Source organism: Melopsittacus undulatus, chromosome 1 (assembly GCF_012275295.1).
Source record: "Melopsittacus undulatus isolate bMelUnd1 chromosome 1, bMelUnd1.mat.Z, whole genome shotgun sequence".
NCBI lineage: Eukaryota > Metazoa > Chordata > Aves > Psittaciformes > Psittaculidae > Melopsittacus > Melopsittacus undulatus.
This window is the reverse complement of record NC_047527.1, coordinates 28,064,324-28,078,882: the sequence shown is the minus strand read 5'-3', so window position 1 is coordinate 28,078,882 and position 14,559 is coordinate 28,064,324. Positions and strand designations below refer to the sequence as shown.

The 14,559-nt window shown below is 38.5% G+C and overlaps 1 protein-coding gene across 1 annotated transcript in view; it reads left to right on the top strand.

The window, feature by feature from the left end:
- RALYL (RALY RNA binding protein like) overlaps positions 1 to 14,559 on the top strand; it is a 107,512-nt gene that overhangs the window by 27,462 nt on the left and 65,491 nt on the right. The window contains exon 2 of the mRNA XM_005150833.3: positions 4,943 to 5,018. Coding sequence (XP_005150890.1) covers positions 4,943 to 5,018 — 76 coding nt within the window. The remainder of the gene's footprint in view (positions 1 to 4,942; positions 5,019 to 14,559) is intronic.

Below are 14,559 nucleotides of genomic sequence, written 5' to 3'. Positions count from 1 at the left end.
ACCTAGAGTACATCACACAGGAACTTGTCCAGGCGGGCCTTGAATATCTTCAATGCAGGAGACTCCACAATCCCCCTGGGCAACCTCTTCCAGGGCTCTGTCACTCTTACAGTAAAGAAGTTCTTCCTGATGTTAACGTGGAACCTCCTATGCTCCAGTTTACACCCACTGCCCCTTGTCCTATCACTGGATATCACTGAAAAAAGCCTAGCTCCATCATCCTGACAACCATCCTTTACATATTTGTAAACACTGATGAGGTCACCCCTCAGTCTCCTCCAAGCTAGAGAGACCCAGCTCCCTCAGCCTCTCCTCATAAGGGAGGTGTTCCACTTCCTTAATCATCTTTGTGGCTCTGCGCTGGACTCTTTCAAGCAATTCCCTGCCCTTCTTGAACTGAGGAGTCCAGAACTGGGCACAATATTCCAGATGCGGCCTCACCAAGGCAGAGTAGAGGAGGAGGAGAACCTCTCTTGCCCTACTAACCACACCCTTTCTAATGCACCCTAGGATGCCATTTGCCTTCTTGGCCACAAAGGCACATTACTGGCTCATGGTCATCCTCTTATCCCCCAGGACCCCCAGGTCCCTTTCCCTTTCACTACTTTCCAGCAGGTCAACCCCCAACCTGTACTGGTACATGGGGTTGTTCTTCCCCAGATGCAAGACTCTACACTTGCTCTTGTTGAATTTCATCAAGTTTCTCCCCACCCAACTCTCCAGCCTGTCCAGGTCTCGCTGAATGGCAACACAGCCTTCTGGTGTGTCAGCCACTCCTCCCAATTTAGTGTCATCAGTGAACTTGCTGAGGGTACACTCAGTTCCCTCATCCAGGTCATTGATGAAAATATTAAACAGCACTGGTCCCAGCACCGACCCCTGAGGGACTCCACTAGTCACAGACCTCCAGCTAGATGGGAGAGTACTTGTTAATTGGCACTAAAAGTCATGCCAGAAGCCACTTTTACAATTAGTAAAAGAGATAACTGAGTACTAGTGCCTGGGAATGGCACTATTTAATTTTATTAAATAGCTGTAGTCTGAAACAGGTCCTGGATTTGTAGCATAAATCCTCAAAGTTACAGTTTTCATGGGTTGAGCTAATGCCCACTGGAGCTTCTAGTTTATGGCATTTATTTTTTGAGACAAAATGATTGATTTTGTATCTTTGGGTTGTGGGTTTTTTTTTTTTCAATAAAACTTTTCAAAGAATTTGAAAGGCTGGTATGCTGAGAAGTATTGAAATACTTCTGGTGTATGAATACACCTTAGGTATCATTGCTTGCACTTACAAAGCTGGTTTAAAGGCAACTGGTGTCTTCAGGACCTGATTCTCAGATTGCTTTGACAGCAAACCTATGAGCAAAGCCTCAAAGTTAGCTGAAACTGACTCTCAAAAAAGGGGAGGGAGTCCAGAGTCTTTGTAGACATTACTGCCTAGAGTAGCTAGGCAGGCAGTGGTAGGAAACAGTGATAGGAGAAAGACAGTTCATGTTTTGTTGAGCTGATCTTTCAGACAAATTTATGTAGTCACTGGATACAATCACTGCTCTCTCTAAATGCTTTGTATTTTTTTTCACCTTCTTTAATTGCTAGGAACTTGTTGGTACAATCAGAAAGAAAAACACCTTTTTCAAAATTAGATATATTCTGCTGACGGCACACAACCTTGAAAGAAATCTAGACCTCTTACCTTACCTAACCTCTGCTGTGTTAACAGGAATAGATGGACCTGAAGATTAATTTCTTTTAATAAGAAATCTCATTTGATTCTGAAAGCACAGAGGGAGCAGGCTGCTGTATTACAATGTCCTGTTGTCTGCCCAGTCACTTTTCTGTTCATAGTGATTCCTTTATATTTTGAATTTCAGTGTTGAATTTATCTTAAAGTTGATGACTGAGTGAAAACTTACTTATAGTATATGAGTAAAGAAGATATGAGTCCCTAGGCTGCTCCATTCCCATGTAAGCAATGTGGAAATCTGTGTCCTTTGTGAGGTTGTCTGGTTCATACTCATGTACAAGTAGTTAATTTTACAGCATAAGGAGTGATACCACTGTGCATTCCTTCGGAGTGATACTATTATGCATTCCTTCAGGTGGAATCATTAGGGTGCTACAGCCAACCAATTTATTTGACATGCAGTTTATGACCTAATAGATGTAAATGTCTGCTGTGAAGCTAATGATAGATGAAGCAAGAGAACAAGTTATCTCACAAGATTTCCACTTTGGCTAAAAATGATCTATCCTGTGAAATGTTGACAAGTTCACTTCTAATTTTAGTTAGAAATTTGAGGTTGGAGTAGGCAGTGGTGAAAAATAATGGGATGCAAATATGTTGTAACTTTTCAAACCATTTCCTACATCCATTCTTAGCCTTATTACAAGGTGCTTAAGGAGTTGCAGAGCTGTTCAATCACTTTCATATTAACAGAAAAGCCCCATGTGCACAGCTGTTCTATGAACTATTTCTTGTGTTAAAGAGAAATCCTAGCTATTACTGTCTGTATAACATAGTTCACTTTTCTGCTGGTACATTTACAGATTTGTGAGGGATTCTTAACTAATTCTGAGCAGCTTTGTACCAGTGTTCTTACAACATTACTCTTCTGACAGTGTTTGATTAAAATAAAGGGAACACATAACAAACAGTCCTTAATCTTCTACACTACTTGTCTTTGTTCTGATCTGTCCTAGCAGGGTATGAAAAAGTCTTTAAAGTCATATGCCTAAGAATAGTGACCTGGACTGTAGCTCTGAAAGACAAGTGGATGAGAGACATGAAAAATATGTGAAGATGAATCCCACAGCCTCATGTATATCCCAAGACAGAATTTAATTTTACTTTCTTCCTAAAATCTGAGCTAGTTGTTGTAGGAGTAAATACAGTCAATGACCTTAAATATGACATATGAAAATAGTGTGAAAAGGTCTAATTATTGTAAAGGTCACAGGATGAAAATTTCATTCCAATTCTGGTATTTCAAAGAACCAACAGAAATGCAGCACAGCTGTCAAAATTCCTCAGTGGCTTCCAGAAATGCTTGATGTTTATGTGATGGTTTAAGGATGGGTCAACATTAATTATAAATTAGAATTTCTTTAAATAAGGGCAGCATAGCTGAATTTTTAAAAAACATCAAAAAAGAATTTTAATATATACCTAATAAACACTTGCTTAAAATAAAGGGAGGGAAAGCATTTTGAGAAGGCATGAAAAGTGTCTTCAGTATTCATCCAGCTTCAGAGAGATAAGTAAAACAAAAACCTTAATATTTTATGGAAAACTATGATTTATGAGTAACACAGCTCCTACAAAAAGAACTACAATCGGATTAAATTCCAAAATGCTTCGTGTGGAGAAAATTTTACCAAAAAGTTTATTTTGTATGAAATAGTTCTACACCAAAACTTGCCATTTCAGGACCTTGTATAATTTAAAATAAATCTTGGTTTAACTCAAATTATCAAACTTCATTTGAAAATATGTTGGGATTTGAGGTGGTTTTTTTTGTTTTTTTAATATTTAAAGCATGACATTTCCAATGGAAAAATCTTTTCTGTCACACATTTTCTGGACAAACGTTTTTAATGTTTCTGATGGATTAAAAAAAAAAATCAGCTGGATTGTTTTTTTTTTAAACTTGTGTTAAATAAAAGTATCCAGTCACAAAGTTTCAGGCTTTTGTTGCAGCTTGTGAGGTCAAGAATATTTATCTTCCTCATTCTACACCTCAGCTTTCTACTACCCTTTTCCCTCTACTGCAATCTGTTTCAGGTTAAGAGTAGATTTTACCAAGAATATGTGTTTCCTTTAAAGACTCAATCATCAGGTGATTTAACGGTAAATGGGATACATTGTTCTATCCCAGCACTTTTACACTGAAATAGTTCTTATTTTGTTGAATATTACTCTTTTGTATATTAGTGAAACTGAGGAGAAATTTAGCTGCAGCATCACTAAGATGGCATGGAATTTGTTTCTTAAACAGAACTTTTACTTTATACTTGTGATTTCTTGTAATGCCAACATTCAATGCTTTCTAAAATAGGTTTTTGTTTATACAGGCAGCTTCCTAAGCTCAAGTAAGGTATTATCCACAGAAGGGTCTGTGCTTCTTTCTAAATGGGTAACTGTTTCAAGCAATCAGAATGGTGAACGTGTATTTCCTTGTACATTTCTGAGTATGATTCAGAAGAAAAGAGAATTGGAGTACCTGCACAGCTAATAGCTTGACATATTTTTAAATTTCTAGGATAAATACTTAGAAATAATGTAAGTGAACTTTTAAAAAGTATGCATAAGATTTCTGGTGTTATTGAGAATTAAAAGTACCTGTCTAGGATAAAGCATGTCAAAACCTGAGTGTCTCTGTCTGCATACGGTGTTTAAAGCCAGTGTGTTTCTCTACTCAAAACAAAACAACAGGGAAAAAAATCTATTGGGGGTACAGAATATATACTCTCTTCTTTGCTTTTGGAAAGTCTCTTTTTGAGTGGACAGTGAAGTAGCACTTAAAGATCTGTGTGCATTTCTCAAGAGGCTAAAGGGGAACTTGGAACCATTGTAGTCCTCCACAACACTATCTGACAGATCACAGTTTGTCTCAGCATCTAAGTTATGAATCAAGTCTCCTTCTGTAATAGAAAAATGTTATTGGCTTCAGCCCCATGAGTGGGAACTTCTGTATGTTTAAAAAAATGTCATTTTTCTCTGTTGCCATTAACTGACATTTTGCCTAAAATACGTATCCATTAGAGTAAGATTTTTTAAGGCATGTTCTATAGAATCAATTCAGAAGTGATTAAAACTAGATAGGTGGTTTAGGTATGCTGTCCATTTTCACTGTCATTCATTTTCAGTGTCTTGAAGGTGCCTTTGCAAACTCAATCTAACCTCCAAGCATCTGACTTGTTAATATCAAATGTTTGCTTTCAGATATCAACATGGCAGGAGAGCCAAAACCATACAGACCAAAACCTGGCAACAAGCGGCCACTTTCAGCACTTTACAGGTGAGATTTCATCTTAACTTACAACAGTTCAATTCTATTAGGAAAAATATTGTAACCTGAAATATCTCTCCCAATGTCAGAATGTAGGCCATGAATGAGACCAAGGAATATTTTTCCATTAATTCTTTGATGTCTGTACAATATACAATCAAGTTCCTATACACACTGAAAAGTATTGTAGTGTCTGACACTATGTATATCTATCTGTTGACTCATTCTATATTCTAACTTTCAGACATAAAGACTGCCTGTCTTAAAAAACTAACTTATGTAGGAGTAAGTAAGTCCAAGAAACAGAATTCCTAACTGATACTTAGATGCAAAGATTACACTATTCACATAATGCCTCCTTTACTTGGAAATGCAAGCCAGAGTTTGTGTTTGCTCCAAAAAAAGTAAAATACTTAGGATAATTAGATGATAACACAGTCATGCAGAAGAATAGCTAAAACTATATCAGTCAGACCATAATTTTATTTCTTAGTGAAAATACCTTATGCTTTACTGAAGCCAAAATATGCTTTACCGGTCTTTGCCTTCTTAGTATTACACATAGAGTCTTGCTATACTAAAAAGCTGTTTGAAAAGATGTTTGACAGTGACACTCCTTCAGGATGAAGTAGCAGAAGGCAAGTGCTTTGCACAGGTTTTGTTCCAGGGATACCAAAGCCACTGAGGTTCTGCTTGATGAATATTAAGGCCCCACCCAAGTGCTCAGTCGCGAATTCAAGCTTTAAGTATGTGTTGCATTAAAAAGATATTTGTTTACTTATTTACTTATGCACTGGAAATTTAAATTTCCATCCATACCTCCTTTCACTTTTTCTAAATGGAAAATGGAAGTGCAGAAGAAGAGGAGCAGACTTTAGGCCTATATCTTTTACATTTAATAAAATTATACTGAAATACACAATGAAATTATAACTCTGTCATTTACTAAACTTACTGTCAAAAGTCTGATGTGCTTCATTAATGTTTCCACTTCTAATGCTACAAACAATGGGATTTTTTTGTTCTCTTATTTTAGAATCAACTAGGAGTAAGCCAAACAAGCAATATTTTGGTGCTTATTGACTGATGCTTAGGTGCAATGATCACAGCATGCACATAAATTTTAAAACTTATGCTTTATTGCTTGGCTGTGTCCTTATTCTTGTGACTTTTTTGTTTGCAGAAATCAATGAAATCATTAATAATTTCAGAGCAACAGAACTGGTTTCTCATTGATTTGTGTGACAAGGATGAGAACCAACTTCTAACAAGACTGGACTTCATCCTTGGGTGCTCAAGAGGGCAATTATAGCGTCTCTCTCCTATTTCCAGATATCCTTTTTCATACAGCTTGTAAGAACTTGAAGAAACCCTCACCTTTTTTTTTTCAAACATAATTAAGCTTAGTGAAGGTTTACAGATTGTTAAGGGGATTGTTAACAGGCAAGCATGCACTCATACTTCTGTGCTCAATAAACCTCACTTCTCATAAAGTACTACAGAGTTTATGCTCCAGATCCATTAAAGGAGGCAGGGCTGACTTCTACAGTGGCTGAAATGCAGGTAGGCTGGCTCTGAGACCAACAACTCAGCAGTGAAATCAAACACACTTCAGCAGCACTTTTTCAAGCCTGGGTTGGTCTGAAAGCTTCACAGGTGTGATCTCAGAATGAGACGGCCAGGAGCATTTTAGATCTGAGCCTGCATGCTGCATAATATTAATGTGAAGTTTTATCATATAGTTGCCTTTAGCTGAATGATAGAAATATTATTTTTGGAGGAGAGAGCACCTGTTTTATAACTGCTCTCAACTGCAAGCTGTTGAAGTATGTAGGTGTTCTGGTAGCAATGGTCAACTGTCCCCGTATCAGTATTTCAAAAGATTTTTGAAGTTGTTCTGTGGTTTCTAGCATTTATATGCACTTCCACCTTTGAGATTCTGAATGGTTTCTCATAAATACTTCTTCTTCTACAGATAAGACAGGGATAAGAGAAAGACCTGTTGTCCTGGATTCAGCTGTAGCAGTTATTTTTATTCTTCTTAGTAGCTGGTGCAGTGCTTTATTTTCGACTTTAGTCTGAGAATACTACTGAAAACACACTGATGTTTTTAGTTGTTGCTAAATAATGTTTACCCTGATCAAGGACTTTTAAGTCTCATGCTCTGCCAGTGAGAATGGGCACAAGAAGCCAGGAGGAAACAGATACAGGACATCTGATGCAAACTATCCAAAGGGGTATTCCATACCACAGCACATCATGCCCAGTATAGAAACATGGGGCAGTTACCCGGGAGGCCAGATCACTTCTTGGGTTGGGCTGGGTATTGGTCAGAAGTTGTGAGTAATCCTATTGTGCATCACTAGTGTTTATTGTTTTCCTTTTCACCTTTCAGTTTTATATTCTCTCCCCTTGTTATTCCCTTTATCATTATTATTATTGGTGGTAACAGTAATGGTTTTGTATTATACCTTAGTTACCAGATTGTTCTTATCTCAATATAAGGGATTTGCATTCCTCAAATTCTCCTTCCCATCTCTCCGGGAGAGTTGGAGGGGGTGGGGTGTGTGCAGAAAACTCAGCTTGCAGCTGCATGGTTCTGAGTTACCATTTGGGCTTAAACCATGACACCTGTGAAAATTTTTGAGGTAACTTTAAAAAGAAAAGAGAGCTTAGGTTGTGTCTTTTCATGGATCTAGTACAGACTAGTTATCTAGAAGACTGAGAGGCTTTTTAGAGCAACTAACAGAAGCTTTCACCTGCTTGTAACAGAGAAATTTCAGTATCTCAGTATTTGTTACCATAATAACATGTGAGGAGATCAATGGTTTATAAAGTTCTTGACAAGGCTGAGAACATTTATTTATTTCAAAATGTTGCCCTGGGTCTGGCTGGGATGAAGTTAGCTTTCTTCATAGGATCCCATATGATGCTGTATTTTGGATTTGTTACTAAAACACGCCAATGTTTTGGCTGTTGCTGAATGGTGTTTGCACAGCCTTAAGGCTTCCTCTTTTTCCTATTCTGCCTTCCCAGTGAACAGGCTGGGGTGGACAATAAGCTGGGAAGGAATACAGATGAGAGAGCTGACCCAAGATGGCCAAAGTGATATTCTATAGCATATAAAATGAGAAACAAAAACTTGGGAGGTTTTTCCTTCCAAAGTAGCTGTTGCTTGGAGACTGCCTGGGCTGCTTGTGGGAGGTAGAAAGTACTTGCCTTTGCAACACTTGTTTTTTTTATCTTCCTTCCCTCCCTTATTACACCACATTTATCTCAACCCATGAGGCTTTTACAATTATGCTCTTCCTACTCTCTTCTTCATCCCAACAGGGGACAAGAGTAGTGGAGTGTGATAGTGACTGTGTGGGTGCTTAGCTGCTGGCCAGGTTCAGCCTACAAGATGGAGAAAGTTAAGAGGGTAATGGTTACTTTAGATTTGATTTTGACTAAGAGAGGAATTGGTTAGAAATTTAGTCATCACAAAATATAGACCATGAAAAGGGAGGACTGAGAGCAAAACAAGTAAGATAATTGATTTCAGAAAGGGTAGACTTCAGTGAGCTCAGGCAACTGGTAATAGGATATCTTGGAAATAAATTTTAGGGACAAAGGGAGTGCTGAAAATCTTGCATTGACTGTGCTTAAGGTAGAACAGAAAATTACCCTAAACTAGAAGTAGAATAAAGGAATAATATAGCTTCCTGAAAAGTAAAAATAAGCTGTACAAAATGTAGAATCAAAACCCCCATGACTGGAAGTGAGTAGAAAAGAACAGTAGAGTCATCTAGCATGGTGTCAGAAAGGCTAAGGCACATCACAGCATAAAAGGCAACAAAAAGATTGCAATTAAAGTAACTTCCTTTGCTTTTTTTATACTGTTGTTACTTAGCAGGAAAGGAGAGAGATAGTACATGATACAAAAAAAGCTTTTTTTTGCTTTAGCAAAATAGGTTAGTTGACCAGCTATTTGAGAAAATCAATTTTAACCAGAGGGTATGGAATAAAAGAATCAGCTAACCATTATTTCAAGAAGTCAATTCAATGGAAATGGTATAATGATGTCACTTAGAGTGTTTAAATGACTAGCTGAATCTGTATATGGATTATTAGTTATTGTTTTCAAAAACTGATGGAGGCCACATAAGTCAGAAAACCAGTGTGTACAGGCAGGTATTACACCTATTTTTAAGAAGAGGACAACACAGGAAATTATCAGGTCAGCGCAGTTTTGATTCTCAGAAAGGTACTAGAACAAGTTATTAAGCAATTAATTTATCAACACCTAACAGATACTAAGATTGTAACAAATAAGGATCAAATTATGTTGAAGCCATATAGTTTCCTTCTCTGACAAGACAGCAGATTTAGTGCATAAAGAAGAAAGAGTACATGTGCTGTACGGTCATTTAAACAAGCTCTGACACCATATGTGGAGTTTTCATGGAATCATAGAATGGTTAGAGTTGGAAAGGACCTAAAGATCATCTACTTCCAACCCCCCATGGGTAGGGACAACTCACACTAGAGCATATTGCCCAAGGCTCTGTCCAATGTGGCCTTGAACATTCCCAGGGATGGAGAATTCACAGCTTCCCTGGGCAGCCCATGCCAGTGTCTCATCACCCTCACAGTAAAGAATTTCTTCCTTATATCCAGTCTAAACCTCTGCTGTTTAAGTTTGAACCCCTTGTCCTATCACTACAGTTCATGTATCACTGGCAGCCATGTAGGCCCCCTTCAGATACTGGAAGGCTGCTATGAGGTCTCCATTCAGCCTTCTCTTCTCCAGGATGAACAGACCCAACTTTCTCAGCCTGTCTTCATACGGGAGGTGCTCCAGTCCCCTGATCATCCTCGTGGCCCTCCTCTGGACTTGTTCCAACAGTTCCATGTCTTTCTTATGTTGAGGACACCAGAACTGCACATAATACTCCAGGTGAGGTCTCACGAGAGCAGCGTATAGGGGCAGGATCACCTCCTTTGACCTGCTGGTCACTCTCCTTTTGATGCAGCCCAGGATACGGTTGGCTTTCTGGGCTGCGAGCACACACTGAAGCTGGCTCATGTTCATTTTCTCATCAGCCAACACCCCCAAATCGAAGCCAAGACAAGGGGTAATAGGTTCAATCTTAAGCAGGGAAGTTTAGGTTAGATATAAGGAAGACGTTCTTTACTGTAAGAGTGGTGAGGCACTGGAATGGTTGCCAAGACAAGGGGTAACAGGTTCAATCTTAAGCAGGGAAGTTTAGGTTAGATATAAGGAAGACGTTCTTTACTGTAAGAGTGGTGAGGCACTGGAATGGTTGCCCAGGGCCGTTGTGAATGCTCCATCCCTGGTGGTGTTCAAGGCCAGGTTGGACAGAGCCTTGGCTGACATGGTTTAGTGTGAGGTGCCCCTGCCCATGATAGGGGCGCTGGAACTTGATAATCTTAAGGTCCTTTCCAACCCTGACTATTCTATGATTTCTTCTTTGACTTATATGTGCAGTCATCCACATACCTAGCTTATTATTCCACTTATATTTCTTCTTCTCACTTTTTTTTTTGATGCTAACATTCCTGTTGCAGGACACAGATAAAGAGACCACAGTTTAAAAGTAATACACAAAATTTGAAAGGCATTATGGACCTAAAGTCATGATATCTGTCAGTCAGCATAAAGTTTTGCTACTCAGTGGACTAGACCTTACTTCCACTTCTTCTCTCTTGTAAATTTAATTTTATATCCTAATTCCTACCAGATGAAGATCCCATTGGTCACAGTCCTTCACTGCTGAAGAGCAAGCTTGCACTGCTTAGAATAATATCATGACACACAGTCCCAGAGAGAAGAAGGGGTCAGGAGAGCTGGATGGTTTCCAAAAATCACCTCTTTCAATTTCAAGAATGGTTCATCCTGGTGAACAGGAAATGAAGCAAAGGTAGAAGGTGGCCTGCAAGGAAGAACAATGAGATCCTGAACAAAATTAAAACATAAAAAGAGACAAAATTTGGAAGTAGCAACAAGTGGCCTGGGAGGTATATGGAGCCATTGTCCAGGCATGCAGGGATGGAGTTAGAGTGTTGTGGGAAGAATGAGTCTATGTCATTGCAAGGCCACCTAATCCTTAATAAAAGAATTTGCATTTTGGATTAGGCCTTAAAAATACTTGGAGTATGGAAAGATTTAGTCTTTGCTTCAGAAAGCTGCTAAAGACATTAATTTTAAGCATACTCATTGAACAGCTATAGATATGCTTAAGTTAGTGCTCAGGAATCAGCTTAAATTTACCATAGATGTTTGCTCCAGCAGCATCCTCCTGATTTGCATTGCTCTTCAGCACACAAGGGGAGACCTAAATACCAGAACATTCAAAATTGTTCTGAATTTTCTTTTCTTAGCAGAATATTTCTGCAGAAAACCAAATGCTGGACAAATCTGCATCTTAAAATTATTTTACATTTAATTATTTGGTTCTAGCCTCAAGCAGAAGTTAATTTTTCTTTGCGAATCCTCATATCTTTGAAACACAAGGTGAAGATTAAAGATGCTGAGACAAATGTCTTAAAGCACTCTTAGCGAGCAATGTTGTAGTAACATAAAGAATACACTTTCTCTTTTTAATTCAGTGGTGTTTTCATCAGTATTTCACTAAAGCAATTCTGTGTCTTTAAACTAGAAGAATATAGATTTAGATTAGTTATTCAGGAAGAAATTCTTAACTACGAGAGTGGTGAGACAATGGAACAGGTTACCAAGAGAAGCTGTGGCTGCCCCATCCGTGGCAGTGTTCAAGGCCAGTTTGGATAGGGCTTTGGGCAACCTGATCTAATGGAACGTGTCCTGCCAATGGCAGGGGGATTGGAACTAGATGAGCTTTAGGATCCCTTCCACCTCAAACCATAGTGCGGTTTTATGATTCTATGTGTCAGCATTTGAAAGTCCATTTTCTGTTTTTTTCATCTGAGTTTGTGCTCCAACATACCAAAGTAGAATCAACTTCAAATACTTGGATGTAAAGGCATTCTAGTTTTGTAGATCATAAAAGAATATTTTTACTATTTATTTTCATTTCAACACACCACCATGTTATAAGAGATGTTAAATACATGACTGAAACCTTCTACATTTTACAGATCTTTGCTGGGGATATTAAAAATAGGAAGAGGCTCTTTAGTTCTTAACTCTGGAGGTTGCTAATATTTCCATTCAGAGTCCGAGGCCAGGCAGAAGTGAGGAGCCAGCACATTTCTTGTGGTTTTCCTTGCCTCAAGAGCTTTGCCTCAGGATTGGCTTATCACAGAATCGTGGAATGATTTGGGGTTGAAAGGACCTTTAAAGGTCATCTGGTCCAAACCTCCAGTCATGTTCTCTCTGCATGGCTGTTGGCATGGAGGTCAACTAAAAGTCTTTTCTGGCACCCCTCTAGCAGTAACAAAAATTTGGGGATTTGGAGGGGGAAGGGGGTGCCTATTTTTGAGTATCTTGAAATAATAATAAAATTGTGCTACAGACTAGGAGAATGGTAGAAATTTTAGTGGCATGAAAATGAGTGCAGCTACTGCACTCATTGTGATTCATGTATGATTTGGTGGTGGGGTACCTGCTGGAGACCATACTGGGCATGGGAAGTCAAAACTAGTGCAGTGATACTAGTACAAGAGGGAGAAAGCTAGGGGCAAACTATCGCATACGAGTCTGCTTTCTGAGAAAGCTAGTTTGCTTACCAAAGACAACCCTCCCAGAAGTGAACTAAAACTTGCATAATGTAGGAAAGCACAACATTTCCAAGACCAATTAGGTTAAGACTAACCCTCATCATGTTGGGTTATTTTCATCTTTGCCAAACTCCCAGCTTCCTTGTAAGGTAACAGTAAGCAGAATTTGCCTTGCCTCATTGCCACACCTTGAAGGCCCAGTGAGGAGTTATTCAAGCCCCACTCCTGTCAATGCTCTTACTGCTATCTGGATGTGAAGCAGCCTAGCCTAGGATCCATCCAGCCAAAGCATGTCCTGCAGTGAGACAAATAGCAGGATGGATTTAGTGGATGGATTAACAAGAACCAGGAAACACTGGATGAAATCACCTCTCACCATGTTGCCTTGACTGGCTGGATCTCCACTCAGTAGTGGCTGAGTTCCCTCAGCACTATAGTTCCCCCATCTATAGCACATGGTGGCCCTGGCAAAGGCATCCCTTGAGGACAGGTTTCCAAGTTGGTGTCTGAAGTTTCAGGCTTGAAGTTCGGTACTCTCTGAGTGTTGTTAGTCGTTTCCCATTCTCAACCACTTATTCACGTAATGCAATTGAAATATATATGTTCAGCGTGCTTGATTTAACATGCTACCAATTAGCCAGATTAAATAAACTGTACTTTACAGTTTCATAAGTCACATGGCCTCTGGAGGAAATTATTTTATTTAAATGTCTAATATTAATATATTGGAAAGAGGTGCTCTCTTATTTGCAGCGCATGATTATGTTTTTATATCAGAATTTTATTTTTCTTTATCAGTTTCCTCAGTACATTTTACTTTCATAATCTCCATCACAAAACTGATTGGATTATGTTACACATCTTGCATTTCCTTTGATTTTGCAGTTTTATTTTATAGCAGAGGCTTAAAGAATTGCTCACAATCTTTCTCCACTTGCTATCTGCTTCTCAGCTTTATTTTAAGATAACATTTCTAGAGTTTGGTGTTGTTTGGTTTGCCTCTCAGTCCACAGAGCCATCCGTTATTTAGAGATATTTTTCTAAACACCTTGGCACCCTTCATTTCAGGGCAAAGTGTGAAAGGCACAGTGATGGGCAGCATGACTGCTTTTTCCAGGATAGGCTTCTTGGGATCATTCGTCTTATTTGAAAGCATCACATAAACTCAACAAATTCTGTACCAAACAAGCATTACTACTCTATTTGAATACTGCAGTATTTTGCATAATTTCTGCTATAGTGTGCCATTGGCAGTGTAATAGCAATATGTTTTAACTTACTAGCATATAATAAAAATAACTGCAGATATAAGGACCTTTCTTGATTGAATACTGTCCTAGATTTCCAAAACCTGTCCTGTTTTCTACTTCTTAATGTATTTGTGTGTCCAGTTTTGTCACTGGCCTACAAAAGCCTAAAGACAGAGTCTAGACAGCAGAAATAAACCTTAACAATATTTTCTGGTACTTTGCATTTGCATTAAATTGTGATTATGGCACTTACTTTATTCTACATACTGAATAAAAAAAATCACTTATGCTTATAGAGCATAATTTTTTGATGACTACATCATATTAAGATTACATAGCGTGATACTTCTTTGTTATCAAAGTGCTTCCTTTTTGCAGAAATGTATCTTCTTGATGCCTTTGATTACCTTCCTTCATGAACTAAGCTATTTTATTTCAGTGCAGTGGAAGATGAGTGTTGCTCTACAGCTCTTCTCCTGCCAAAAGATCTATCTTCCATAAAACAAACTTTCTAGGCATGCTTAAATGGAGATAATTTTCATTCCAGTAGGATATTATTTACATTAATTTCATCAAAGAATGTTCTCAGTGATCATATT